Source organism: Neolamprologus multifasciatus, chromosome 6 (assembly GCF_963576455.1).
Source record: "Neolamprologus multifasciatus chromosome 6, fNeoMul1.2, whole genome shotgun sequence".
Lineage (NCBI taxonomy): Eukaryota > Metazoa > Chordata > Actinopteri > Cichliformes > Cichlidae > Neolamprologus > Neolamprologus multifasciatus.
The window spans coordinates 4223799-4251296 of record NC_140444.1 but is presented as its reverse complement, the minus strand read 5'-3'; the positions used below and the strand labels follow the sequence as shown (position 1 = coordinate 4251296).

The 27498-nt window shown below is 42.0% G+C and overlaps 1 protein-coding gene across 6 annotated transcripts in view; it reads left to right on the top strand.

The window, feature by feature from the left end:
* Positions 1–27498, top strand: part of rptor (regulatory associated protein of MTOR, complex 1) — a 258024-nt gene that overhangs the window by 205350 nt on the left and 25176 nt on the right. For 4 of the 6 annotated variants that reach the window (XM_085162736.1, XM_085162737.1, XM_085162739.1 and 1 more), the window contains exons 22-29: positions 869–987; positions 8170–8273; positions 9301–9478; positions 9586–9696; positions 18984–19089; positions 25132–25246; positions 26339–26463; positions 27352–27477. In XM_085162736.1, the coding sequence (XP_085018862.1) occupies positions 869–987; positions 8170–8273; positions 9301–9478; positions 9586–9696; positions 18984–19089; positions 25132–25246; positions 26339–26463; positions 27352–27477 (984 nt within the window). The remainder of the gene's footprint in view (positions 1–868; positions 988–8169; positions 8274–9300; positions 9479–9585; positions 9697–18983; positions 19090–25131; positions 25247–26338; positions 26464–27351; positions 27478–27498) is intronic. The other 2 variants (XM_085162740.1, XM_085162738.1) reach the window with 1 other exon arrangement.

The window sequence follows — 27498 nt, the reverse complement described above, 5'->3', positions numbered from 1 at the left end:
ATAGTCGGAGAGATCTGAGAAGAAGGAGGGAATAATCAATTCAAAATGAGAAACGGCAACAGCTGGGGACTGCCAAATGCCCCGGTGCCTGACACTGAGGAAGACGGCAGATTGAAGCTGACAGACCGAAGCACTTTTAGATGGAGCTAGAGTAGAAAAGGGGCTGCAGCAGGAAGAGGGCTAAGTGAGGAAAACATGTAGGAGCAAGTAAAGGCTCACAATCTAGGGTGAGTTTGAATAAGAAAACGAGTTCATTCTAACACAAAGAGACACAACAGGCTGGTGGTGCCTCCAAACAAACTGTCGTCAGCAAGAAACTCTTGTGAAAATGACAGAAGGAGGCGAAAGTTCAAAGAACAACAAACAAGCTTCAGAGAAAATCAGCAAATTGTCACATTCGCTGCAAAGACGACGCAGAAGAAAAGAATAATGACCCGTGAACAAAAACACCTTGACAACAGGAAATGTTTGTTCATTTGTATTCATGATAACAGCAACAGTTCTCGGCAGTGGAGCTCCGGTGGATGCGGAGATCCAGCTGTTTGTTGCGTGTGTGTGTTGTGCGTTGATTAATTGTGTACATTAGCTTACACCAGAGGTCCGTTTCCCTCTGCCAGCCAAAAAAACCTATAACTGCAGGAGAGGTAAATGACCGGAGAGGGTAGCATGAAGCTAATGAGAGGAGCACTTAGCTCTTCTTGTAATGAACATGGAATTGAATTATAAGATCTACATCAGAGTGAGGTGTACAGTATGAGTCTGTGGGTGTTTTGTACGTGTGTTAATCTTCTCAATGTGTGCGATTTGTGTCTGTTGTTTAAAACTTTGCTTCCAAGCTGAATTTTCTCGTTTTATTTGTTTCTTCCAGGCGTGTCCTTCAACAGCGTTTACACTCAGATCTGGAGAGTGCTGCTTCATCTGGCTGCAGACCCTTTTCCTGAAGTGTCAGATCTGGCCATGAAAGTCCTCAATAGCATAGCATACAAGGTGCGTTATGTTCGGGTCTTTAAAGCTTTTATCACAAACTGTGTATTAAAGACTGACTTTCAGTCACAGCAGAGCAAGAACAGGATAACAACTTTCTCTTGAGTAGGAAGTAAAACCTGACCTGTGGTTTCCCGGCAACTGCAATGAATTAGTTTATGTTTGGGAACAGATTGCAAGTATTTGTGAGAACCGGGCTACTGCTTCTGATCACAAGATGATTACACAAGTTGTCTAATGGAACCCAGCCTGTCTCCAAACAAGTGCAGATGGCTCAGACTGACTTCATTCACTAATCGATAAAGGTTTGCAAACAACAGCAGACAGGTTGATGACACCTTACAGCCAGTTGGACTGGGATGCGACTCTGCAATAGGGTCGTTGCTAAGCAGGTTTATCCTGGTTCCAATATACGGTCCTTAAAAAAATTATTAGGCCAAGCAGCAAGAAAATAGAAATATTTTATAATTTTGTGCTTTGACTGACTCCATCTTCATGCTGGTTTATCGCCGTTTTGATGCATCAGACCTGCTTTAAAAATGGCAACAGACTGATTTCATGTTCATTGTACGTGGTCACACTTATTTTGGTCTTGCTGCATTCAGTTCCCAAGCACTGTGTTTTTTTTTCCCCCAGTGTGACTGTAGCATAGTTGACTGTAGAGTCCCTTTCTGAAGCCTCAGTGTTAGCATTTGATGGTTGCTATGTTGTAATTAGCAGTAAGCTAATGCTTGCAAGCTTGGATAACGTATTCATCCATAGATTGAATACAAACATCGACAAAGACACCTGTGAATTGGCGCTGGGCATTATTAGAGGTGTGTGTGCTTTGCCTGCACAGGTAGCTGTACAACTAATCGAGTCGCTGAACTCTGTTTGTGGTTTTGGTGCTTTTTGGAGAATTTTTAATGAATTTGTCCAATAAATAATAATGTGCCTTAATTTAATGTAAAATACCCATAGAATAAGTATTGTGAAGGGTAAAAGTAGCCAAAATCATTTTTGTACCAGGCTGTTAAAAATCTAATTAAAGCAGTAATGTTGGGCCTTTTTTATCATGATCTAAATCAGCGGTCTCCAACCTTTTTTGCGCTACGGACCAGTTTATGCCCGACAATATTTTCACGGACCGGCCTTTAAGGTGTCGCGGATAAATACAACAAAATAAAACTAGTACCGGTACCGAAAAAAAGAAGATTTATTCATAACCAGTGTTGGTCAAGTTACTTGAAAAAAGTAATCAGTAACTAATTACTGATTACTTCCCCCAAAAAGTAATCCCGTTACTTTACTGATTACCTATTTTCAAAAGTAATTAATTACTTAGTTACTTTTTAAAAACACGATTTACAACCTGAATAGGTGATAAAGCGATAGATCTTTCAGCCCAATTCTACTTTTTCTGCATAATCATCATACAAAATGTAATCAAATGGAAAAGTATCTTTTTAAAACTTGTTTTATTAGTTTTAATCTTTTAACTTTATGCATCAACAAAAATGTAATTAGGCTATATACAACATTCTCTGACTGGAAGAAATTTGTTTAACATTTAAACCTATTTTCTGCACATTCCAGCGCATAAAATATATTTTTTTGTGTTTACACTCAGTCTTTCAAATAGATGCAAGTAAAACACAGCAGAAAATAAATAAAGTCAAAGACTAGCGGTCCTGTTGCTCTATTTTTACCTGTAAAGCAGGAGTGAGGTAGGCGGAGGTTTACCCTGGTGCAGGTGTGCCGCAGCGGTCAGTGGAAGTATACGGCAATTTCTCTGTGAGTTTCCCTTTACGTCGTAGCTACTCGGTGCTTGTTTGGAAGTTTAGGGGGTTTTTTCGCTGTAAAAAGAAGTTTTCTTCCCACGCACAACGGACACTGTTTTTGTCACTTTTTATGGAATCAAACTCAAAGTAAGGTCAGTACTTCCACGCTTTAAACGCTGCACGCTCATACTCTCTCCCGCACTCAATATATTATCCATTGTTGATCTGCACACAGCTGTCGTCACGAACGTCACACGTCACTGTCATGAGACATTCTTGCAAAAAATCACGGTTTTAGTAACGCAGTAACGCAGCGTTCCTACAGAAAAGTAACAGTAATCTAATTACCGTTTTTGCAATAGTAATCCCTTACTTTAGTTGTTACTTGAAAAAAGTAATCGGATTACGCGTTACTGCCCATCTCTGTTCATAACACACGTGAAAAGACCCAGGAAAACCGAGTTAACGATAAAAACGATAACAAAATAATGCTGAAAACCGATAAAAACCCTGAAAACTATACATTTCACACCTGAGCCTCAACTCTCACAGCCCGGTACCAAACGACAGCCCGGTACCAAACGAGGCCCGGGGGTTGGGGACCGCTGGTCTAAATGGCTCGACTCCCTTTTAGAGCCCTCATGTGGCCATTAGCGGAACTGCATCCGCTTCGTTTTTCAGCTCTTCAGGTTGCTGATTATTTCTCAAAAAGGCGTCTGTGTATCACTGACAAGCATTCAAGAAAGAGCAGAGAAATTAGTTTTACAGCTTTAGCTTACTGCATTTTGAATTTAAGGTTTGAGCCTTTTCTTCCTTTTCCTGCTGTCCACGTTATAAGTAATTCTTAAAACTGAGTATCATCTCATTTTCTGGAGTCTAATATAATGAGGATATTATAATTGACTTTTTGTCTCTGTATCCCCGTATATCAGTTCTTTTTCACCTCATGGTTATACAGTGAAAAAGATCAGCTTCCAGCACACATGCCCCTCCCTCCCACTGGCATTTGCTTCCTCCGAAAGGCCATTACTTTTGTGCAAATGCAATTAAGGGCCAATGACTCCCCGAGGCTTGGCAGCGCGCAGCAGAGCAAAGAGGCTGCCGTAACTTAAGGAGCTATAATAACCACTATACTCCACCACCCATCCTAAGCCTCGGGCAGGATTTCTTGTGTTTTCCACCACCAACACCAATTGTTCCCTCTGTTACCTTCACACAGGCAGCATCTCTGCATCGAGGCTTCCGTCTCAGCTGCAATAAAACAAAGAACAGGACGCGATTAACAATATAATGCAATAGACGTTTTCTTCTGCCAGCACCGTAACACATTTTTGGAGCACGAGTTATTGTGGACCTGCACACTCAAGTCAATTTAACAAACAGTGGTGTCATATTTATAAAGATTAGGTCCCTGACAAGCAACATAAGAGAACAAGCAGATTTTCAGCAATGCTATAATCCCAAGGAAGACGCCTTGAATGGAAGGAGACAGGATTCAGTCGCGCCTTGCACCTGCTCAGGACACTTTTGCGACACCTTTAGGGGTTAATCACCATCAGTCATGTTAATCTTTCAAGCTGTGAACTTGAGACTTGGTTTACAGAGTTGCACAGGCTCAATTTTTAAACCCACAGAGTCTGACTAATATAGTTGTTTGTAGTTATTTATTTACTCATGTACCCAATCCTGACTCTGCACAGATCGGCTGCTTGTTTCATTTGTGGCTTTCCAAACACATGTGGCCAACAGGGAAGCCGCGTCCTCACGAGTTGAACGTTGTTTCTCTTCTTTGCTTTTTAAATTTTCATTTCAACTGTTATAAAATTCAATACTGAGATATCAGCAAATAGTTAATATTATATCATAATATCGGGTCCCCTGCAGTAGCCAGGGCATGTCCTTTCACTCACACATTAAACAAATGTGCAGGACGCCCCATCAGTGTGTGCGGCTTTGTCAAAAATAGAAGCAGTCTCAGAGTGATGCTCAAAAACGAGGTTGTTACTCGTAATGTAATTCCTTGTTTTGCCGTCTTAAAAGCTCAGTGAAAATCCCTCAGCTTTCAGCAAGAACAAGAACAGGAACTGGAAAGCGAGATCATATTTCCCTTGTTCGTGGTCTCTCGACGCTCCTTTTCATGAATTTTAAGTCTTCTCTTTTCCCTCAACCTTCAGCTGGTCTTGGCTGAAGGTTTTCTCTCCCCACACCTCGTTCTGTTCGGGGTTTCTTCCTGGTCAAAGGAAGTTCTTCTTCTCCACCATCACCGAGTGATTGTTAATTCGGGTCCTCTGATCACTGGGATTTTGTTTGTAATTTTGTTACTTTCTCAGCCATTATATGTTGTATCTGTAGTATGTAAATAACATTGAATTCCTTTCAAGTTGTTATAGATTGATAAATGTATTATATCTCTATGTAACATCTGCTTGTAAATAGGACTCAAACAAATGTTCTTAGAACAAATGACAGAACTGTACAAAAATGTAACAAAATATCACAACAAAGATGAGAAAGACTAAAAAGAACAAGACCTTAAACAGAATAAGTTCTTTGATTTGGAATGAAAGTATCTTATAAATAAATAAAACAATGATGGCCAAATATTTAAAGGCAATTTATTCCAATGAGGAGAAGGATAGAAAACAGACATTAAAGAGGATTCGATCTTAGCGTTTGATGCGGAATTTGAAGAAGGAGCAAAATATTGTTCTGGACTATAACGATATCATGAGTGCACATTTTAAACAGTGGCGTTAACAGTCTTTTTTATTTTTCCCTCGCTCTCAAAGAGCTCGGCAACAACTGCTTATTTTAAGAACCCTCATTCAAGTTCACAAGTGCTAACGGCTCTTTTAATTAAGATTTTAAATGTCAAATGTTATTGATTCATAACAAAGCGAAACAAGGTCAGGAGCTAATTAAAATGTACTTGCTTCCAAGATGATTAAGGCTCTAAATGCTTTTTTTATAGTCCAGTGTTGCTGTCTGATGCTGGGACTCTTGGAGATTAATAGTATATACATTTTGAACACATTGTGATTCTTTTATTCAGGTTCATCCAGTCGTTTTCACAGATGTGTCACTAATAAAGTTGGATCACGTCCATCTGAAGCAAATCCAGAGGGTTTTTTTTATGTTTGAATGGCAAAGATTTACTATCCAACACCGCCCTTATCTCCCAGTTGTTTGCCTGTATTGAAAGGAGATTATTGGTTAAGAGAGATAGGGTGAGAAGTTCGACCATTCGGGTGGGGCTCAGAGTAGAGCCGCTGCTCCTCCACATCGAAAGCAGACAGTTGAGGTGGTTCGGGCATCTGAGAAGGACGCCTCATGGCTAAGGTGTTGCGGGCATGTCCCACCGGGAGGAGGCCCCGGGACAGACCCATGACCCACTCTCGGCTGGCTTGGGAACGCCTTGGACAAGCTGGAGGAGGTGGCCAGGAAGAGGGAGGTCTGGGCTTCTCTGCTTAGGCTCTGCCCCATCATCCCGGCCCCGGATAAGCAGAAGAAGATGGATTATGGTTAAGAACTTAAGGTTCTCAATGAAGCCCCCAAACATCATCTTTACCTGCTTCTCTTCAGTGGTTTACAGTGAAAAACAGTTTAATTTAAAGTTTCTCCTCATCTACAAGGTCTTGAAAAATCAGGCCCCATCTTACCTCAATGACCTCATTGTACCATGTGAGCCCAGCAGAGCGCTTCACTCTCAGACTGGCTTACACTTGGAGTAGAAGGAGAGGCGGAGCTTTCAGCTCCAGTTTGCAGTCAGGAGACAGACATACTAGTTTTTTAAGATTAGACTTGAAACCTTTTGATAAAGCGTAAATTCGGCTCAGGCTGCTGTGGGATTTAATGCGAGTACAGCTTCTCTGCTCACCACATGTGTATAGACCACAGATGCCGCAGATAGCGGCGCCTCCCTGAGCTGGTTCTGTTAAATGGTGGTTTCTCCTTCCTGCCAGTGGTCGTGTGATTGTTGGAGTCTTTACCCTACAGTGCAGAGCACCTGGAGGTGACTGTAGTTTTGATTTGGCGCTATATAAATAAACCTCAACTGAATGGAAGAATTCCCTCAATTACCCTCAGTCACCTTCAGCTGTTCGATCTCATCATCACATGTCACAGCGATGTCGGGTGCTTTCTCCAGCAGTAAGAAAGCTCTACATAATTTACCAGGATTATTCAGACTTTTCTTTCTTTTCTTTTTTCCCCCTGAGCTGTCATCCACAGCTGTATCCTTCGACAGCCTCTGACTAATGTGTTTGCGCAGTTGACTCTCTTTCCAGCCAATTAATGATAGAGGAAGTGTGGGGAAGTGGGTTGAAGTCGGAGAACGAGCCTGTTTCCCCGCGTGGAGTAGTGCAGCTGCTAGCACCAGTTTCAGCCCAGTTTCCCGCTAAAGCTGCAGTTTTGCATGTCTCTCCCGCGTTAGCGTCTGGTTTGTTTGCCACATGTTGGAGATCTGCAAACACTGATGAATAATCCATGAGCATGTTACTTCACTGAGTGGAAACGCTCTTCCGCCCGGATGCTTTTTGTTTCAAAGACCTTTTGTTTGTGCAGTTCAGGTTTCCTGTTGTTTGTGTGCTTTCCGCTGCCCTCCTCAACATGCGTTTGTCCTTTTTGTCACACATCCACCCCACAATTTCTGCAAAAGACATAAGCGCGTCGTTTAGTTCCTTATCTGCTTTTCCTTTTGTGCCCCGTCCCATCATTTTGATCTTGTTGTGCATGAGTGGAAAAGCTGCTTTCATTAGTGATCTGGCTTTTTCCATAATAATTGTTTCAGCTGTTTTTACTGCTGTTTTCTTTCATTTGACTTGCCTCCTAATGAAGCGCCAACAGCTAACCCTCATAGCTGATGTCTCGTCCCCCTCATGCAGCCATTTTTATGGGCCTGGTCTTTGCATTAAAAACTTTCCTGCCTCGCTCTCAGCCTTTCAGACGCACACAGAAGCAAAAGATGCTCACTGCAATTTTGCAATTAGCATAGAAATCAAATCAAAGGTAGTAAAAATGTGTTTGCTTGTGTTAACTGGATTTACGCTGCACACAGTTCTCTCCCCACCTGGCTCGAGTAAACAACAGCTCTGCTATTCATCAGCGAAGCTTCGCCTCTATTGTCTTTATTAAGTTTGCCCCTCCCTCGTGTGCAGCCATTAGACAACTCACAATGAAGAGGTTATATTACCCGCTCACTTAATGGGATAAACCTGTGGAAATTTAGCAAACTTTGTGAAGTCCTGCACTTTTTATGCAGTTACAGCAGGAAGATTATCCAGATTTTGGCCTCGTTTCTGATCTAGACACTTCTGCATATTTGTCTCTGAAAGCTTTTGAAATATCATAATTTCAAACTATGAATCCAAATGTGATCATCTGCAGAAACAAGAATAAACTGACTTCTTTTTTTCTCCCTCAGGCTACGATGAATGCCAGACCTCAGAGGATCCTGGACTCAGGATCGCTCACCCAGTCGGCCCCGGCCAGCCCCACCAGCAAGGGCACGCACATACACCAGGCTGGGTGAGGACGGAGCTCACACATGCATGAACGCCGTGACACACCGAAAACTCATCAAACGGAAACCCCGGAGCATTTGAATCATGTGTTAGGCAAAAAAAAGTTGCATTTAATCATCACGATGTGCGTCATTTGTAGCAGGCGAATGGGATTCTGGCCAAATGTTACTTTAAAATTTATATTGAATTATATTCATGGTGCATGAACCAGGATAAAATATAAAAATCAAGCAAAATTAAGTGTAGATTCAGAAGAAAAATAATTATTAGCATTTTAAAATTGAAATATTATTCATGAGCTGTTTGATTTCACGATTGAATAATTTCCCAATTTGTTTGTTTGTGCGTCCAACACCCTTCTGTCATGGTAAATAGTTTTCTATGTGCATTAGAGGAAAGATTTCACCCTTTAACCTCTTCATGGTCATCTCTCGTCACGCCTCTGCAGCAAATCCAGAGCTGCTGTTACATTACACAACCTGAAAGTTTCCTTCTCACTACTTTAATGTGCACATCTGCAGTTTCACCATTATCTCAAACCCGTGCAGAGAGCAAATCATCGGCTTCTGGATCAGACCAAAATTTCTCAGGAGCAGCAGCAACTGGGTTTAACAGTACTGTCCAAGCCTGAAAGTGTCTCATCAGGTCAGAAGAGCGAGGCCGTGTCCCGTGAGAGGCCCTGAGGTTCGACCATAACGTCCCGAGGTGTCTGAGGGATTTTTGGCTGCGTTAAGACAGCCTTCATTCACAGCCGGCTCTACTTGCAGGATTTGACTTTGTCCTCCAATACAATTCAAGCTTAAGAGTCACATACTAGAGGAGATCCCCCATGCATTAAAGAAACAGATGTGCAAGTAGTGAGAGGAGGACTGCAGATGAGTGAAAAAGCAAAGAAATAGCAGCCGTCCTTTAGACAACACAGAAGAAATGATGTTAGATTTAGCAGCTGCTAATTTAAAAATAAGAGCACATAAAATGTGCATTGGTAAACTGACCCCTTAATCCTCTTGTCCTCTTTTCCTTTACTTCAGTGGTTCTCCACCAATGCCCAGCACCAGCAGCTCCAGTCTGACCAACGACGTTCCCAAACCCCCCACCAGGGAGCAGCCGGCCACACGACCGCCTTACACCCCAACGCTGGGAGGACAGGCGCCCCACTCACACCAGTTTACCCGCACTCGCAAAATGTTTGACAAGGGACCCGAGCAGGTAGAGAAAGATGAAACCTGCCGTGCTGCTGCGAGTCACTCTTGTCCTCTTTCTGTTTCGTTTAAATCTTTAAATCACATTTTTTTTCTTTTTGTGTTTTTCTTTAGGCAGCTGAAGACAGCGATGAACCAGGTGGTCACAGGAACTACATCAGTCCGGCCCTCCAGACAGGCTTGTGCGACTGGAGCGCCAAGTATTTTGCTCAGCCTGTCATGAAGGTCAGTGTCATCATCTGTGTTCCTCACATGTCAAACTGGTCAGCTTGCTTACTCTCCCACAAAAGGCTCGCTCATCGCACATAGGCCTGCCATGATTAGTCGACTAGTCACGATTACGTCGACGACTGATTTAATAGTCGACGCGTCGTTTGAAGCTTTGTAAGATCCCAAAAGACGCAGGAATAAGTAGTAGGATTTAAGAGTGTAATAACGGACTGAAACAGAAGATGGCAGCACTGCATGTACAAGGATGCCAGCTGCCGTTAAACCCCGAAGAAGAAGAAGCTGTGTCCCAGAATTCATAGCGAGGACCTGCTCAGTTTCTAACAATGGCGGCAGCTAGTTAGTTTTAATATTACTCTTATTATTCTTTCTGGGTCACAAAATAAACGTTTAACATATTTTCAGGTGAGAATGTAGCTGTGTAAACCTCAAATATCTGCTCAGTTTATCAAGACACCACATATTTTCAAAAGCGCGCCGACGTTTTCGGAGACGTCTGTTAGCCACTAGCTCGATAGCTAGCTGGGGGCTCACTAGAGCCGTGAGAACACCGGACTCCCGGCAAATCGTTTTCAAACCCACCGCCGTCTTTCGCTACTCAGGTTAAATATATATAAGTCACTTAGATAACTTAAAAATGTTATTGTTTGGCTTTTTTTCAGTATTTTATTTGTTCCTGAGTAAATCGTTTTGGCTGAGATTAAAGTTATAGTTTTTACACAGCTGAATAAACGTCAAGCAGACAGCTGATTATCAGAAGTGTGAGATGCTCGAGAACATACTCCGGTGTCCTGTTATATTTTAGATAGCAAGGAGTTTATTAAACTTCACCGATACAATCTGCAAACTTTAATAAACTATCATCTTGTCTTTATTTTTAGTTAGCACATACCTTAAATACTTAAAGCTGTAAGCTAATGATAGTTATATAAGAGCAGATGCTGCTGGTGCAATAAGCTGTATGTTGTACGTCCAATGGATGATGATCTGATTAGTCGACTAATCGCAAAAATAATCGGTGACTAGTCGACTATCAAAATAATCGTTTGTGGCAGCCCTAATCGCACATCACTATGTCGCTGATGCTTGGTGAAGTGTGCATGGCGGGCTCTGGCCTCTAATGCATTTACCACCCTGTCATATCAATAATAGAGTGACCATCAGTGCTGTCTAATTAGTAGTCACTCCAATCGCTCACCTCGATGCTGAGAGAAGTTTAACTGAGGATCCACCCTCTTCAGATTGTACAGTTTTTTCACCCAGGAACGCCCCTTTAGAGGCGACGAGAGAGTCGGGGAAGACCTCAGCCCCTTTCAGACACTGACAATAAAAAATGGTTTTAATACAGAGAAAGTGCTGCTTAGTGCACCTTTAAAAGGAGAAATCAAGAACTTAGAAATGTTTTCTCGTCTTCCTCCATATTCCACCGCTAAGCCATCTACCACTTTAAAATCAGCTTAAGTCAGTTGCTAAGCAACAAAGCAGCACAATATGGCAGATAATTTTCTGTTTACACACATTTATGTGAATTTGTCACTGGTGTGTGTTTATCGTGCTTTTTTGCAACAGTTTGAGGACAGATTGAGCGGTCTGAGGACATCAACTCTGTGTTATAGGGTTTATCTTAAAAAGTAATGAAGTCCTATGGAAAACAGCAGGGTGGGGACCGATCACACTGAGAGAGAAAGTACCTGCTGTTTGTACGAGATGGCTTTGCTGAATAATGAGCTCCGTAATGTAACATCCTCCTGAGTGAAACTTAAGATTAAGAGAAGTGCTTTCACCCGGCGCAGTAGTAACACCGAAATTCTTTAATATTAAATCAAACTAACGCGTGTTTAAACGGCCTGAACGTGTCATCTTTCCCTGGAAAAAAGGCAAACGGTGTCAGCACATTTTCGTAGGTTAAACAGGAAGAAAAGCGATATAAAAAGAGCCAGAGTCAAACAGAAGAGAGAAGGGAAACTTTGCAAAGTGCATGAAAAATAATAGGGGGTCATTTTTGCTCATGGCTGATATAGAACAAAGATATTAGTAAAATAAAATATTTACAAAACATGTAAGATGTTTTAGGGGGAAAGTGGAGGACAGGAGAAAGAGAACACAGGAAGAAAAAAATAAAAGATGATGAAAGTAAAATATTTGAAAAGGAAAGCAGACACGGAGGGGCGAATAGAGGTGGGCGAGGGGGAAAACAGAGATGCTAAAAGTGAAAGAAAACTCAATATGAAGAGCATGGCGGTGGGATGAATAGGATGAAAGAAATACGGGGCCGGGAGTGGCAACAAAGGCTGATAAAAAGCCGAGAGATGACTGGATGTGAAGGCGAGTGAACGAGCTCACAGAGTAGATGGAGGAGGAGGAGTAAAGGGGAGTTTTGCCGCAAATCATAACGCTGGGTTGGCAAAATTTTGAGTGCTGTCATAAAACTTAACTCCATTACAAAGCCGTGTGTGTGTCTCAAAGTCTGCACACAGGTTATCATATCACTGTGTCAGCAGCACACCAGAAGAATGTGTATATTTGTGTTATTGTCTCCACACATCTGTGAGAAGCAAGGACACTGAAGACTCCTCACATGAGAGACAGAAGACACGTCCTCTGCTTCAGATTCATATTTGTTTGAGAAGCAAAGAGCCGTGGTTACATGCACAGCTTCATGTGGACTTATTATTAGGGATGGGTACCGGTATGGCACCGGTTCTGACATAAATGGTAGTAACCAGACCGAAAAGCAGCGCACATTTCGGTGCTTTATTTCAGTGCTTTTCCTGAGCTGTGATACACTTTAGATTCTAGCCAATCATTTTATGTTTCCGAGAATAGTAGGCGGGCCCAGGTACGTACGTTCTTTTAGAGCAGAGCTACAGATTAAAAATGCCCAAGGCGAAGCGGTCAAAAGTCTGGCTGTACTTCACAGCAAAATATGCAAACTCAGCAGCTGCAACAAGTGCTTTAAGGTGATACTGGGCAAAGGAGGTAACACCTCGAATCCGATGAAACACCTGGCAATGCATAGCAGTTTTTTTTAAAGACAAAAAAATGCACCATATTTGATAGCTTGCTGCGAGACCTCACACCGAGCACATCTACTGCGGGTGTGGTGCCTGTTATCGGACCCGGAATTAGCAACATCCCCCAAAAACCCAAAGAGGAGAGTCCTGGCCCCGAGCCCTGCCAGTGTAGCAGAAATGATGAGGATGATGATGCAGCAGCAGCCGTTCTTCTCTGCGTGAGTAGCTTAATGTTGTTCGTGTGTAATTTACGTTGAGTAGGCTAACCACGTTATTACATTAATGCATGTAAGGTGAACTAGCAAACATCATCATAGCTACATGCAGCTGTCTTCTTGTTTGATGGCAGATACTCCCTTCACCCTGGCCAAAAAGGCTAAAATGACCAAAGAAAAAGTGGAAAACAGTTAAACATGAGAGGTTTTTGGACAAAGTTTGTGTTTTTTCCATTGTTTAAGCACTGCTTCCAGCCAAGAGTGATACCATATATGCCCCATAGCTGCAGAAAAGGTTAACATTGTTATCTTTTTACAAAAAAACAGTTAAACATGAGAGGTTTTTGGACCACTTTTGTGTTTTCCATTCTTTAAGCACCGGTTTGAGCACCGTTTAAGCACCGGCACTGTTTCAAAAGTACCGGTTTGGCACCGGTATCGGATAAAACCTAAACGATACCCATCCCTAGTCGGACCCACGAGCAGTTGAGAACCAGCTGACATTATTTTTTGTCTTGAAGTGTTTTACTCTTATTTTATTAGTCATCACTTTTAATGTCCGCGTTATTTTTCCTAATTATATTAATGTTTTTTTTCCCAGGGGCATATTTTTCAGAGATCATGGATGATGGTAAAACACAAATACAGAACATTTTGAGAGCTTACAGTTATAAGACAGCATTAATAACTGTAGGTTAGGTTGTGATGAAATCGGCAGAGACTGAAACCTAAAAACATTTCCAGCTCATTTTAATTTTATTTAAGTCGTTTTGTGATCACGAGTTTCAGCTAGGCCTCAGCCGTGTGGACCTAGAGTGGCTGACTTGTTAGCAAACACCAACAACGTTTCACTGAGCAGTTATGAAACTTTAAAAAGTGCGACCAAAGGGGAAGTTTGTTATTTTTCCAGCATTTTTGAGCCTCCCAGACTTCTGCAGTTCAGGACATGGCAACATGAAAATTTCAGGACTGAACACCATATTTATACCAAGTGTCGCTTTCTATCTGTAACCAGCTTTGAGCCTCAGTAGCAAAATTTGTAGGAACTGCAGCATTGGTAACGTGGCTGCTTCATTTGTTTTCTGATCATTCGCTGAATTTTGGGAAATCTTTCAAGGGCCATGTCACCACGTGCTCCAGGCAGTCAAAACTAGCTGCACCATATGAAAGTTTGCCTGATTAGTAGACATTAGGACAGCATTCCTGAAATATGTCTGTCCATCTTGGATTGAAAGATTTTTATACCATCCAGCTTTGAACCGCTGAGAGAAATAGGACCATCATTTTGCAGACACATCCAACAATGTCACCACAGTTTGTTCACGCTGGTCGTCTTTCATCTGTCATAGCCCAAAACATTTCAGATGTACAGATTTTAAGTTTAGAAAGTGTTTATCGCATCGCACAGCTCAACACTCCCAAGATGCAATGCTAAATGTCAATGAGAAGTAAACGTGTGAAACCTCAAGGGCTGAAAACACAGGCACCTGTAATTGTCCTTTGAAGCTGGCTCCAAAAGTGAGTTAGTCACCATAAAACATAAACTGTTAAAATGTCCACCGTTTGTGGCCAAAAGCAAAGTTTGTGTTTTTAATTGAGAGGGGCTGTTTCTGCCAGGCTTCAGCTCTCCTCTGCCATGTTTGTGCTGTTGGTGCCCTTTGGAGCAGTTTAATGGAAACCTCTGACAAATAATCTGGTTTACTGTTTGGACCATCTGAGAGGTTTGAGATTTAATTTTGGTTGGGGTCAATTCTAGTAATTTGTTACCTGCAAAGTAATGGATGCAGTTTGGTAACCAAGCGCCATCCTTTCATCTCAATATGGTCACTATTAGACCAAAACACTAACGTGAATGTGGCCAAAATGCAGATGACCTCACAGTGGTTGCATCTAGGGATGCACCGATACCACTTTTTTGGAAACGAGTACGAGTACTCGTCGATACCGATACCGAGTACTTAATAAAAAGATGATTTAAATTTACAGGTCACAGCTTTAGTCCTATAATTTAACAAAAAACAAACAAACAAGGGACTAGTTTGGAATTAAGAACATTTATTTAAAAATGAAAAGCATGTTGTATGCAACATATTACAGAATAAATAATTATGAAAAAAAATTAAACAGTGACAAGTCAACTCAAGTATTTTTTTCAGTTTATTGTAAACTCTGTCGCTTTGGACAACACAAGGGGAATTAATAAACATCTTTGCTATTTAGTGCACAATATTTGAATAAACCAACAACATCCACCAACATAGAACTGTGGCAGTCAGTGCAACTGACGCCGTGGTCCTCGTCTGTTTCTCTGTTTAGAAGTCTCACTAGCACAGTCACAGCTGGGATGACATCAGAGGCTAGTGCGTCGTAGCTGCTCACTTTTTTAGTTAGTTCCTCAAAGGGGGCGAGGATGGCAACAGTCGTCTCCATAAGAGCCCATTGGTGAGCGGTGAGATAGTCAGGGAGTTCGTGCTCGGACACGCCCAGCACTCGCTTTTGCTCAATGAGGGACTGGAGCATGTAATACGTGCTGTTCCAGCGCGTCTGTACGTCCTGCTGCAGTCTCTTTATTGGCTGGTTGAGCTGTCCCTGTATGTCCTCGAGGCGGGAGTAGGCTAAGGTGGAATGTTTAAAATGCCCAACTATTTTCCGTCCCACTGCTATAGTATCAGCTATACTCCTCTGTGCTAATAAGCGTGGGTAAATAAGCGTGGGTAAACTCTTTGTACTCGTTGCCGTGTTGGGATTTTAGTGCTTGATTAAATTACTTGTGTTAAATGCGCTACCTTTAGAGCCTCTGGACAATTTCGCTGAGCACAATTTGCAGTCCACCTTTGTTTTCGTGTCTTCGTTCACTTTGAAATAGTTCCACACGGCTGACTTGTCTCGCCTCGCCTTCTCCCAGCTCTGAGATGCAGCCAGGGCCTCGGCGCCTGTGATTAACCCCTTACATGCTGCTCAAACATAGACAGATCTCAGACCGTGGTATCGGTCCTCGGTATCGGGGGACTTTTAACGAGTACGAGTACTTTAGAAAATGTGGGTCGATACCGGTATTGGTGCATCCCTAGTTGCATCCATCTTTTTTGTACAGTTTACGGGTCTGACATCACAGGTAGCTGCTGACTGTTGTTTGTCTGCTACATACACACAGCTTGTTTGGCTGTCCACATACTTTGGCCTTACTGTACACTACACACTATCGATTTTACTGTATATGCACAGCATGCAGAGCTGTGTGGAGATTGTGTGAGAGGCTCTCACACACATTTTTCTCCTTAGGGTCTCATTATACGTTACATTAGCAGCTGACACGCTGCAGCATACCAACCCTTGCAACGACAGCATCAGCCAGCGATTTCCACACAGGTCGACATCACCATAAAACCCCAGAGACCCTGTAATTGAATGATTTGACCGAACACACACTACATACAACATCTTTCTCACAGACACAAATCTGTTTATTCGCTGTGAGGTGTTTCAGTATGTGTGTTTTATTTCTCCAAACACACGCCAGGCGAGGACACTGCAGGAACAGTGGCAACATGGTACTATAACTTTGTGGGTGGGTGGGGTGGGGACTGTTTAGCATTCATGTGGCGTGGGAGGCCTTGCTTTAGAAATGTGCTTCATAAGCACACGCTGGCACCCGACATTTAAAACCACACACATACATTTACAGTTTTCCTCTGTTGTTTATTCACAGCCGCGCAGTTAACGTTTAATTTATGACTTTAATTCATGGTGCTGAAGAATGACACAGACTTGCTTTATATTAAACTCTGCATATTTAATGTCCTGTTTTAAAAAAAAAAATGTGATTCTGTTCCCTTAAAATAAAGTGGGCACAAAGTCTGTGGGGCCCATTTTGTTACATAAGACTTAATAAAGTTAATACTTTTAATATTGTCCCACTGCTCAATAGATGTGATGAGATGTGATTACATAAAGTGAACTTGATACCTGGACTCATTATCTTGGTAATCGCATGAGCGTCCCTTAACATTGCACCGAGGCGATTCAGGCTTTGCTGTGAAGTTGAAAAACTTTATGGGAATGAGCACAGATTCTCAAAGGAACGTCTTAACATTTAAGAAACTACGGATCAATCAAAAGGTTTATAATAATCTTGTCCATGTTTTAGTGGCCTCACTGGAACATGTGTATCTCTAAAGCTATACTGACAGGGCACTGAGACCTGCCAGCACAAGAGGAAATACATACTCTGTAAATAAATGATGGATGGGGGTAGCCACTGTGACATAACCTACTGGTTTCTGCAGCGTGCTGAAACCAGTAGGTTTTATCCTGTCTTCGTTCTCTCACCCCAACCAGTCGCAGCAGATGGCCCCGCCCCTCTCTGAGCCTGGTTCTGCTGGAGGTTTCTTCCTGTTAAAAGGGAGTTTTTCCTTCCCACTGTCGCCAAAGTGCTTGCTGTTGCTGTTGTTGGGTTTTTCTCTGTATGTATTATTATAGGGTCTACCTTACAATATAAAGCAAGTTGAGGCGACTGTTGTTGTGACTTGGCTCTGTATAAATAAAACTGAATTGAACTGAACCGTCAATATTAGCATGTTTTTAATGGTCTGCAGAGACCGTATTTGAACGAGAGGTTGAGTGCTAAACTAGCAGCTAATAGAAACTTAGCAAGCTGCTGCATCCATGTGTTAAATGATTTAATCTCAGAAACAAATCTGAGAAGTAGTAACCGTATGGGTAAGATAAACATTTACAATGTCTGTCACTTTATTAGGTACACAGCAAGCTATTTACTTCCTACTTTTTATTGACACCAACAACCAGCCACAGGACAAATCCACGAGTATCAACAATCCAGCTGCAATTTCTCCATGAGCTGCAAATTCTAGTTAAGATTAAATTTATTACTATAAGATTATCTTTATAAGAGCATAGACATGAGGCCTAAATCATCTTTGGATACACTAAAATGTAGTATTTTGACCCTTGGCTAAATAGCTGTGCTAATATTAGATTTTTGGGCGATCGTGGCTCAAGAGTTGGGAGTTCGCCTTGTAATCGGAAGGTTGCTGGTTCGAGCCCCGGCTTGGACAGTCTCGGTCGTTGTGTCCTTGGGCAAGACACTTCACCCGTTGCCTACTGGTGGTGGTCAGAGGGCCCGGTGGCGCCAGTGTCCTGCAGCCTCGCCTCTGTCAGTGCGCCCCAGGGTGGCTGTGGCTACAATGTAGCTGCCATCACCAGTGTGTGAATGGGTGGATGACGGGATGTGTAAAGCGCTTTGGGGTCCTTAGGGACTAGTAAAGCGCTATATAAATACAGGACATTTACTATTTACCATTTTAGTAATAATTTGGCTGCTAAAATAATAAACTTTGTGAACTCCTGTGGCTTTTTGTGTGTCTCAGGTAACTACAGAAGCTTGCTGACATAGAGATAGCACCATCATTGAGCTACATTAATCATCTAGCACACAGAAGCCTAAAATGTTGAGCCTTTACTAACTACAGAAGCTGTTAAGAGAACAAATCTAACTGAAAACAGGGTTGATATTAATATTTCAAGTGACGATATTGCTTCTGCAATTTTCTAGAAAATCTACCTCAATGCAAATTAAACTCCATCTTGTAATTTTCATTAATTCGACTTGAGGGAAGTAAAAACGTCAGGTGTGGAAAATATACAAAATTGTTCTTTTTCTTTAAATTTTACTCAGAATAGAAACTACAATTTTTTTTTTCTTTTCATTGATAGTAACCATTATCCAGAGAAGAGTCCAGGCTCTATCAGCGAAGGAGGGATTATAATGGTTTCATTTGTTGTTTGGTGCAGTGGTCTCTGAATGTGGGGGAGAGCACAACAGGATTTAATTAAGTTTTCAACTTTGAAATTTTAAATGTACTCTCAGCAAAAGTGTCAGTGTTCAAGGCTCAATAAAAATGGATTTATTGCAGCAGTAATTCGATATTGTCCCTCTGAATTTTTTATTCGTTTGTTTGCTTATTGTTGTAGAAATGTTCCAGATGGGGAGAGCAGTTGTAAATCTCTTTGTCTTTTCTTTCATGCAATCTCGCAGATCCCCGAGGAGCACGACCTGGAGAGTCAGGTGAGGTTGGAGCGTCAGTGGAGGTTTCTGAGAAATGCTCGCGTAAGAAGGCAGAGTCGAAGCATCATACAAAGAGGTCAGTAATGCGCACAAAAGACCTTCTTCTTCTTCGAACTTCTTCTAAACACATTTATATTTCACGTCGCTGCCTGGAAGAAAGAATCGTCTTTCTTAGTTTAGACACTCAATGTTCTGGAGAGGATTTTCATAGAGGAGATGTTCAAATGAAATGAACAGATATTACTGGAAATTAAATTAATTATTAAAATCTCTTCCCTGGTTTTCATCCTATTCAGTATTGCATTAAACGATTCCTCTTTTGAAAGGTAGAGTGACTTTGGTTAGGGAGCATACGACACACACAAGCTCTGCGGTCACTTCACTCGAGCACTTAGCTTCTAACAGAGCCATGTTTAATTGAATGTTTACGGAGCCTTAATGAGAGCAGGATCTGGGTGAAATCCAGACTGTCCAAAAAGATAAAAACAGACAGAGCCTCCAACGGCACTTTTCCCTGTCGGCTGCTCTTTGTTTCATCCGTTTCTCTGCCAGGAGGTGATTAATATTCTGCCATTCTCACCAGATTCATGTTTTGTGTTTTTCACACACATCACTGATTGTTGGGAAGCTTGATTTTCAGCGGTATTGTAATGAGAGGACTTCACAAATTATGTAGGGATGGGCTCAGGTGCATGTGATGAAAGAGCAGAGGAGAGAAAAGTGACTGCACCTAGACTGAGTAAATCATCACAGTCAGAAGGTCGGCCTGTGCTCAAGTATATCCTGCTTTATCATCTGTTTCACTGTAAATAGGGTCAGAATTTGCTAAAATCAACTAGCAGCCGAGGTCGTAATCTCACAAAGGAACAAGGCTTCATTTTCTCCTCCTCCTTGCTTGTAGAAACACTGCAGACACTTTTTTTTGTCTGCTTATTTAGTTGGTTTTTGTTTTTTTGCCCTTTATCCCCGTCCCTCTTCTCCGCTGTTTTTTCCCCCTCTTCCTTTCTCCCTTTTCTTTTCCTCATTCAAGTCTGTCCCGTATCTAGCAAGTGAAAATAAAAAAATAAAATAAAATAAACAATAAAAGGTGAATCAAATAGACCATTACGGCAAGGCTGGGATGGTCAATTTGGTAAAGTAAATCCATTGGGCATCTTTCTTCGCCTTTAGACAATAATTCTGATGGCAAAAGAACCAAACGGGACAAGCGCAAAAAACAAAACAAAACACTGCAGACATTTTTAAAAAAAAGGTGTTTTACTTCTTCATTTAGTGAAGGATTACTTGATACTTTCTTAACTTCTTTTATCTGCTGTGTTTTAGCATCAGGTCATTGCTGCACAGCTGTTTGATGCAGTTTCTTTCACTTTCTATCACATCTGCATAACGTGGCTGTTTATGGAAGTTATTTTTGTTTGTTTGTTTTTCTAACAAAGGTTCATTGGTAATATAATACCCAAGGACAAAATAGTCCCTATGTTAGTTGATTAAACTGTTACTAGTGACTGACAGTCGTGTCTAAGGCTACGTTCACACTGCAGGTTAGGGCTGCTCAATTAATCGAATTTTAATCTCGATTATGATCTGGCCTTTCAACGATCATTAAAAATGACTGAGCCGATTATTAGCCCCTCCCTCGTGCTGTACTCTCGCGCTGCTCCGTGTGGCAAATCGAGCGCACCTCTCTGCATTTCGAACACGTGTCACAACAATTAAGAGCAGCGGTCTCCAACCTTTTTTGCGCCACGGACCGGTTTATGCCCGACAATATTTTCATGGACCGGCCTTTAAGGTGTCGCTGATAAATACAACAAAATAAAACTAGTACCGGTACCGAAAAAAAAGAAGATTTATTCATAACACACGTGAAAAGACCCAGGAAAACCGAGTAAACGATAAAAACGATAACAAAATAATGCTGAAAACCGATAAAAACCCTGAAAACTATACATTTCACACCTGAGCCTCAACTCTCGCGGCCCGGTACCAAATGACTCACGGACCAGTACCGGTCCGAGGCCCGGGGGTTGGGGACCGCTGATTAAGAGGACCCGAGGGAAGCTCGGAAAGCTAAGCAGAAGTTATTTGGAGAGGAGAGTGACTGCTGTTGGTTGAAAAGAGAGGTAAAAAAACTTCAGTGGTGTGGAAACATTATGGGTTTGCGGAGTCAGATGTGGATCAAGTAGACACAGTGTGTAAACTTTGCTACAGTGTCGTAGCTGCACCACAGAGCAACACTGCAAAGTTCACTAAACATAGATGTTTACATTTTTCATTTATTTTTTATATTGCAAACATTTGCACTGTTATCAGTATTTGCACTATTTTAAAATAATTTTTTAAAGTCATTAAATACATTGTTATTGTTAAATAAATATTGTCAAATAATCGAGATCTCAATTTCAGTGAAAATAATCGTGATTATCATTTTTGCCATAATCGAGCAGCCCTACTGCAGGTCTTAATGCTCAATTCCAATTTTTTTGATCAAATCTGATTTTTTTTTTTCTGCTTGTTCACACTACAAATAAAATGCGACAGCAAACGCGCTCTAGTGTGAACGCTCAAAGCGCCCGCATGCGCAAAAGAAGACGTCACACACAACGCGCTCTTTTTAGACCCAGAGCAAACAATATTGTTTGACTGATGGCCGTTAATATAAAGACTTCGGACTTTACGTTTCCCAATTTTTGCTTTAAGTTATTTCGTTATTTACATAATAATGTAAATAACCTAATAATGATCCTTATTGCTGTTTTAGAGGAGCGCTGCTTCAAAGGATAGTTGCAGATTTCTGTCAGAATCTGCAGATTATACAGTACAAATAAAATGTTCACGTTTCTCCAACGTTGTCTTCCCAGCAGTTTCACCGGATGGCCCGGAAGCGTTCACGATGTCTTCTCGGCGCTTCTCCGGCGCTGATAATTGGCGTCTGTCTTGTGTCAGTGACGTAAAAGACGGATTTAATGTGACATGACCGTTCAAACAGCAGTCGCTTTCTAAAACATCGGATATGTATCGGATTCAGTACCACATACGAAAGTGACCCAGATCAGATTTGAAAATATCAGATTTGTGCCGTTCACACTGTCACACCATGATCAGATATGGGTCGCATAGGGTCAAAAAAATCGGATTTGATGCGCTTTCGCCTGCATTGTGAACGTAGCCTTATTGACTATTTCCGGAGCCCTAATGAGGCTAACTTGGGTGAAATCCAGACTGTCCCCGAAAAACATCAAGATGCATCAAAAATTTTAGGTGAGCAAGTTTGCAAATGATTCGCAGGGATGGAAGGATTGATTGAAATCAGTTCACAGCAGGAGACGTCCTCTTTGTGAGTCACAGGTCTCCCCTCACATGCACTCGCACATTAAAGAGTGGCAGCATACGCACACACTCCCCGCGTGAAGTTTGAGCAGCTCTCAAACAGAATAACTAACACCCCCGACGTCACCGGCAGCCCCCTCCACACATGCATACACAAACACAAACACACAGTCACGAGGCGATTGGCGTCAGAGCTGCTCACGCACACGTCTGTCCCGCTCTCGTTAAATCATTGAATTCCCCTCGCAGTTTTCTGAAAGAGAGAAGTAGTAGGGTTGCCCTCATTCAGTCGAATCCCCCCAGAGAGAACCAAGGCGAGAGGAAGGAGGGAGGAGGAGGGGGAGGGTACGATGGAGGAAGATGGAGGAGTTGAGAACGAGGCAGCAAAGCCTGTGAACCTGATTTGACTTGTGCTGTTTTTTTTGTTGGTGGTGCAAAGTCTGCCCACTTCACGGTGCACTTCTGAGGTGTCCTCTGTTTTTACAGTTGCTCTGTATCTACTGTGATGTCACACTTCGTGCACATAAAGCGAGTCGTGATGATGATCTCGGCCGGCTTTTAACCGCAGGCCTCCGCAGCTTCTCCCTCCAGCTACGTTTTCCTCCATCACAGCTGCATCCATCCCCCTTCATTGTTCTTCATCTCGTTACGGCGGTCTCGGGAGTGAGTTCGTGCAGCCAAGGACGGGGTCGGCAGCCGGCATGTGTTGTTGCCATGGCAACATATAGTGAGGCAGTCAAGTCATCAGATTTATCAGCGTGTTTTTACTCGCAGTGAAACCTGCCAGTGGGGTACACAACTCAACTGTTTTCTTTGCCTCGGCTCTTCCACCGTGTTTTGCTCTGTTCTCTTGCTTTGCCTCAAGTCTTCCTGTCGATGGTCAGGCTGTGCTTTGTCCTTTTTTTCCTTTATTTCACGTTCTACTTCTGAAAATGTCTTCCAGGAAACTTTATTTGCTTTTTGTTTTAACTTATACAAATACTTTAAAAGCCAAATACTTTTTTTTTTCAGTACTACTGTTAAAAGTATACATTTCAGATCATACTTGACCTTTGCGTTGTGTTGGGAATCTCGGCCCCGATTCCGTATTTAATTTATGTTCACCAAGCAATAGTACAGCCCAGTATTTAATGTGTGCACCCAAAACATAGACTGTATGTTTTAAAATAAATAAAGTTAAATAAAATAGAGTTAAGTGCATAAAACCTGCAGTCTTTCCAGTGGCCAGCAGGGGGCGACTCGTCTGGTTGCTAAAAGAAGTCTGATTGTATAAAGGTCGGTGAGAAAATGGCCCTACTTAATAATAATAATAATAATAATGGATTGCATTTTTATAGCGCTTTTCGGGACCCCTCAAAGCGCTTTACAATGCCACTATTCATTCACTCTCACACTCACACACTGGTGGAGGCAGCTACAGTTGTAGCCACAGCTGCCCTGGGGCAGACTGACAGAAGCGAGGCTGCCATATCGCGCCATCGGCCCCTCTGGCCATCACCAGTAGGCGGTAGGTGATGTGTCTTGCCCAAGGACACAACGACCGAGACTGTCCGATTCCGATTACAAGACGAACACCCAACTCTTGAGCCTTACTTCTCACTTGAGTTGATTTTATGATCTGTGCCTTTATTTTCATGTCACATACAGTATCATGGTGATTTGGTAAATGACGGAGCCATTCAGAGGAAAAAAGGTGATAAAGCAGGGTGTGCTGCCAGACCAACCTCTCACTTGTTGTTCACACTTTCAAAACTCAACTTGTACAAAGTGCTTTGGGTACTCAGTCTATGAGACCCAGGCCATTTATACAGCCTATGATGCAAAACCTCATGAAGCATAAATTTCTCTTTTTCCAAAAGCTATTAGAAATGTGTCAGTGAGCCACATTATTGCGCTGAGTGTACCTTTTATTATCCTTTATTATCCTATACAATTAAAAACTAGTAATTAAACTGTATTCTTTGAACATTTCTTTTTAATCTGCTGACAGAGCATGGAAATATGAACTGCATTAGTGTGTTTAAGAAACTTAGAGGACAAAATAATAATTTGCACGAACACAAAATGTACCGATGAGAGAGTCCTGAGGCCCTCAGCTGGTGTCTTTGGTATTCTTGGACATGACAAAACCTGTCAGTCAGTTTAAGAAAGTGTGCACTGCTAAGGGACCTTTAAATAAACCTTTTTGTTGTAGTTGTTATATTATTTTGTTCCTCTGTTTTGTACTAAAATGCTTTTGTTTTTGATCAGAGGCAGAATTTGAAAAATCTGCAAGAGAAATCTTTTAAGTTTATTTGTTAAAAACCACACGCTGATCTCTGGGATACAAAACTGGAAATAAGATGGCAGGATTCGAGCTGTTAATAGTTTTGCCATTTTAAAAGTTTAAAAAAAAAGCTTCATGGAGAGCCAAGGCCAAAAAAGATGAGTTGCTACATAGAAGTAAAAACACTGTGAAAATTAAACACCTCAATAGATACAAAATTACTACCTAAAGCCCAACTCATAAATTCTCCTAAAAGCTTCTCGGGTGGCAGGAAAGCTACCTGAGTATCGAGCAGTAGTAGGTACTGACCCCAGCCCAACGGTGAACAGCTGTAGCTCACTGATTCAGCCAACGACAAGAAGAAGGCGGGACAGACTACATTTTATTTGTTCATTAAGTTACTCCCTGTAGCTGCAGCTGCAGGCGTGGGTTAGGTGTGCCAGCAGACAGGTTGTTCACCTCCGGTTTGGATGAATCCATCATCCTTTCATACCAACTTTTGGATTTTCTCCTCTGTTTCAGGTATTTCTCGTCTGGATGATCAAATATTCATCAACCGCAACCCCGGAGTGCCGTCAGTGGTCAAGTTCCACCCCTTCAACACCTGCATCGCTGTGGCTGACAAGGACAGCATCTGGTCAGAGACTACCACGTTCAGTTAAAATGTTAAACAGATCATATTGTCGTCTAGGGCTGCCACGATTAGTCGACTAGTCACGATTACGTCGACTATCAAAATCATCAATGACTGATTTAATAGTCGACGCATCGTTTGAAGCTTTGTAAGATCACAAAAGACGCAGGAATAAGTAGTAGGATTTAAGAGTGTAATAACGGACTGAAACAGAAGATGGCAGCACTGCATGTACAAGGATGCCAGCTGCCGTTAAACCCCGAAGAAGAAGAAGCTGTGTCCCAGAATTCATAGCGCAGCCCAGCTCAGTTTCCAACAATTGCGGCAGCTAGTTAGTTTTAATATTACTCTTATTATTCTTTCTGGGTCACAAAATAAACGATTAACATATTTTCAGGCGAGAATGTAGCTGTGTAAACCTCAAATATCTGCTCAGTTTATCAAGACACCACATATTTTCAAAAGCTCTCCGACGTTTTCGGAGACGTCTGTTACCCACTAGCTCGATAGCTAGCCGGGGGCTAGGCTCACTAGAGCCGTGAGAACACCGGACTCCCGCAAATCGTTTTCAAACCCACCGCCGTCTTTCGCTACTCAGGTTAAACATATATAAGTCACTTAGATAACTTAAAAATGTTATTGTTTGGCTTTTTTCCGTATTTTATTTGTTCCTGAGTAAATCGGTTTGGCTGAGATTAAAGTTATAGTTTTTACACAGCTGAATAAATGACAAGCAGACAGCTGATTATCAGAAGTGTGAGATGCTCGAGAATTTACTCCGGTGTCCTGTTATATTTTAGATAGCAAGGAGTTTATTAAACTTCACCGAAACAATCTGCAAATTTCATTAAAATTTAATAAACTCTCATCTTGTCTTTATTTTTAGTTAGCACATACCTTAAACACTTAAAGCTGTAAGCTAATGATAGTTATATAAGAGCAGATGTATGCTGGTGCAATAAGCCGTATGTTTTATGTCCAATGGATGATGATCTGATTAGTCGACTAATCGCAAAAATAATCGGTGACTAGTCGACTATCAAAATAATCGTTTGTAGCAGCCCTATTGTCGTCTAATGAGTGTGTTTGTTTTAGCTTTTGGGACTGGGAGAAGGGCGAGAGACTGGACTACTTCTACAACGGAAACCCTCGTTATACTCGCATCACATCCATGGAGTACCTGAACGGACACGACTGCTCACTGCTGCTCACTGCAACAGGTTTCTAACACACAAACACACACACACACACACAAAAGTGCGAGTTCATCCAAGTTATCAGCGCAAATGTCCACGCCCACTGGCAACAGCAGAAATCGCAGAGAGGCTCATTTGTAGCAGCAACAAGCCTTAAACACTTGGCTGTTACGCACAGAGCACTCATGTGTAGTCATCATCATTCATCAAAAGAAGAAAGCAATTACCCTCCGTGGCTTTATCTTCATCACCCACAGGAACCGGAGAAAACAACTCGACATTAAAATACAAACACATTTATTTTGTTTGGTCTTCCTTCTGTTAAATTAAGCTAAGAAACTTTGATAAAAGGCTTCGGTATTGATAAATCTGAATTCCATCTCATCAAAAAGTAATGTGCACTTATTCAGCTTTTCCCCATCACTCATGCTCTGAAGGATAGCAGGGCAGGACATTAGTTATAAAAAAGAATCAGCATTAAAAGAAGTAAAACGCAGGCTGTAAATCAAGTGGAGACTTTTATGGCCTGTAATAGCTTCCTCATAAGAGTGCACGGACGTGTTTTATCTCGGTGTCTTTGCCGTGTTTCAGCCGCAGAGGTTTTGAGGTTAGATTCCTGCCTCGTTGTTTCTTTCTGGCGAGATGCTCACAGGCACAGAGCCTTTTAAGATGCCGCTCGGCGTTACACGCTCTCCGTCTTCTTTTGAGGAGTGTGTGTTGACAGTGTGTGTGAAAGAGTCTTGGTTCAGGGTTTTCATCAACGCAGTTCAACACTTTAAAGTGCATAAAGATTACAAACAGGATGCTGGTGTCTGTGCAGCTTCATCCAGCCTCAGCGTTTACACCACGCTGCATTTTTTTTCCTGGCTCTCTCTCTTACTCTGTATCTTTCCCTCTCTCTCGTCTCTCCAGATGATGGAGCGCTACGGATCTGGAAGAACTTTGCTGACCAGAAGAATCCGGAGATGGTGACGGCGTGGCAGGGTCTCTCCGATATGCTGCCCACTACCCGAGGTCAGCCCTCCATCAGCACCCACAGTAAAGACCAATGCTCTTTAT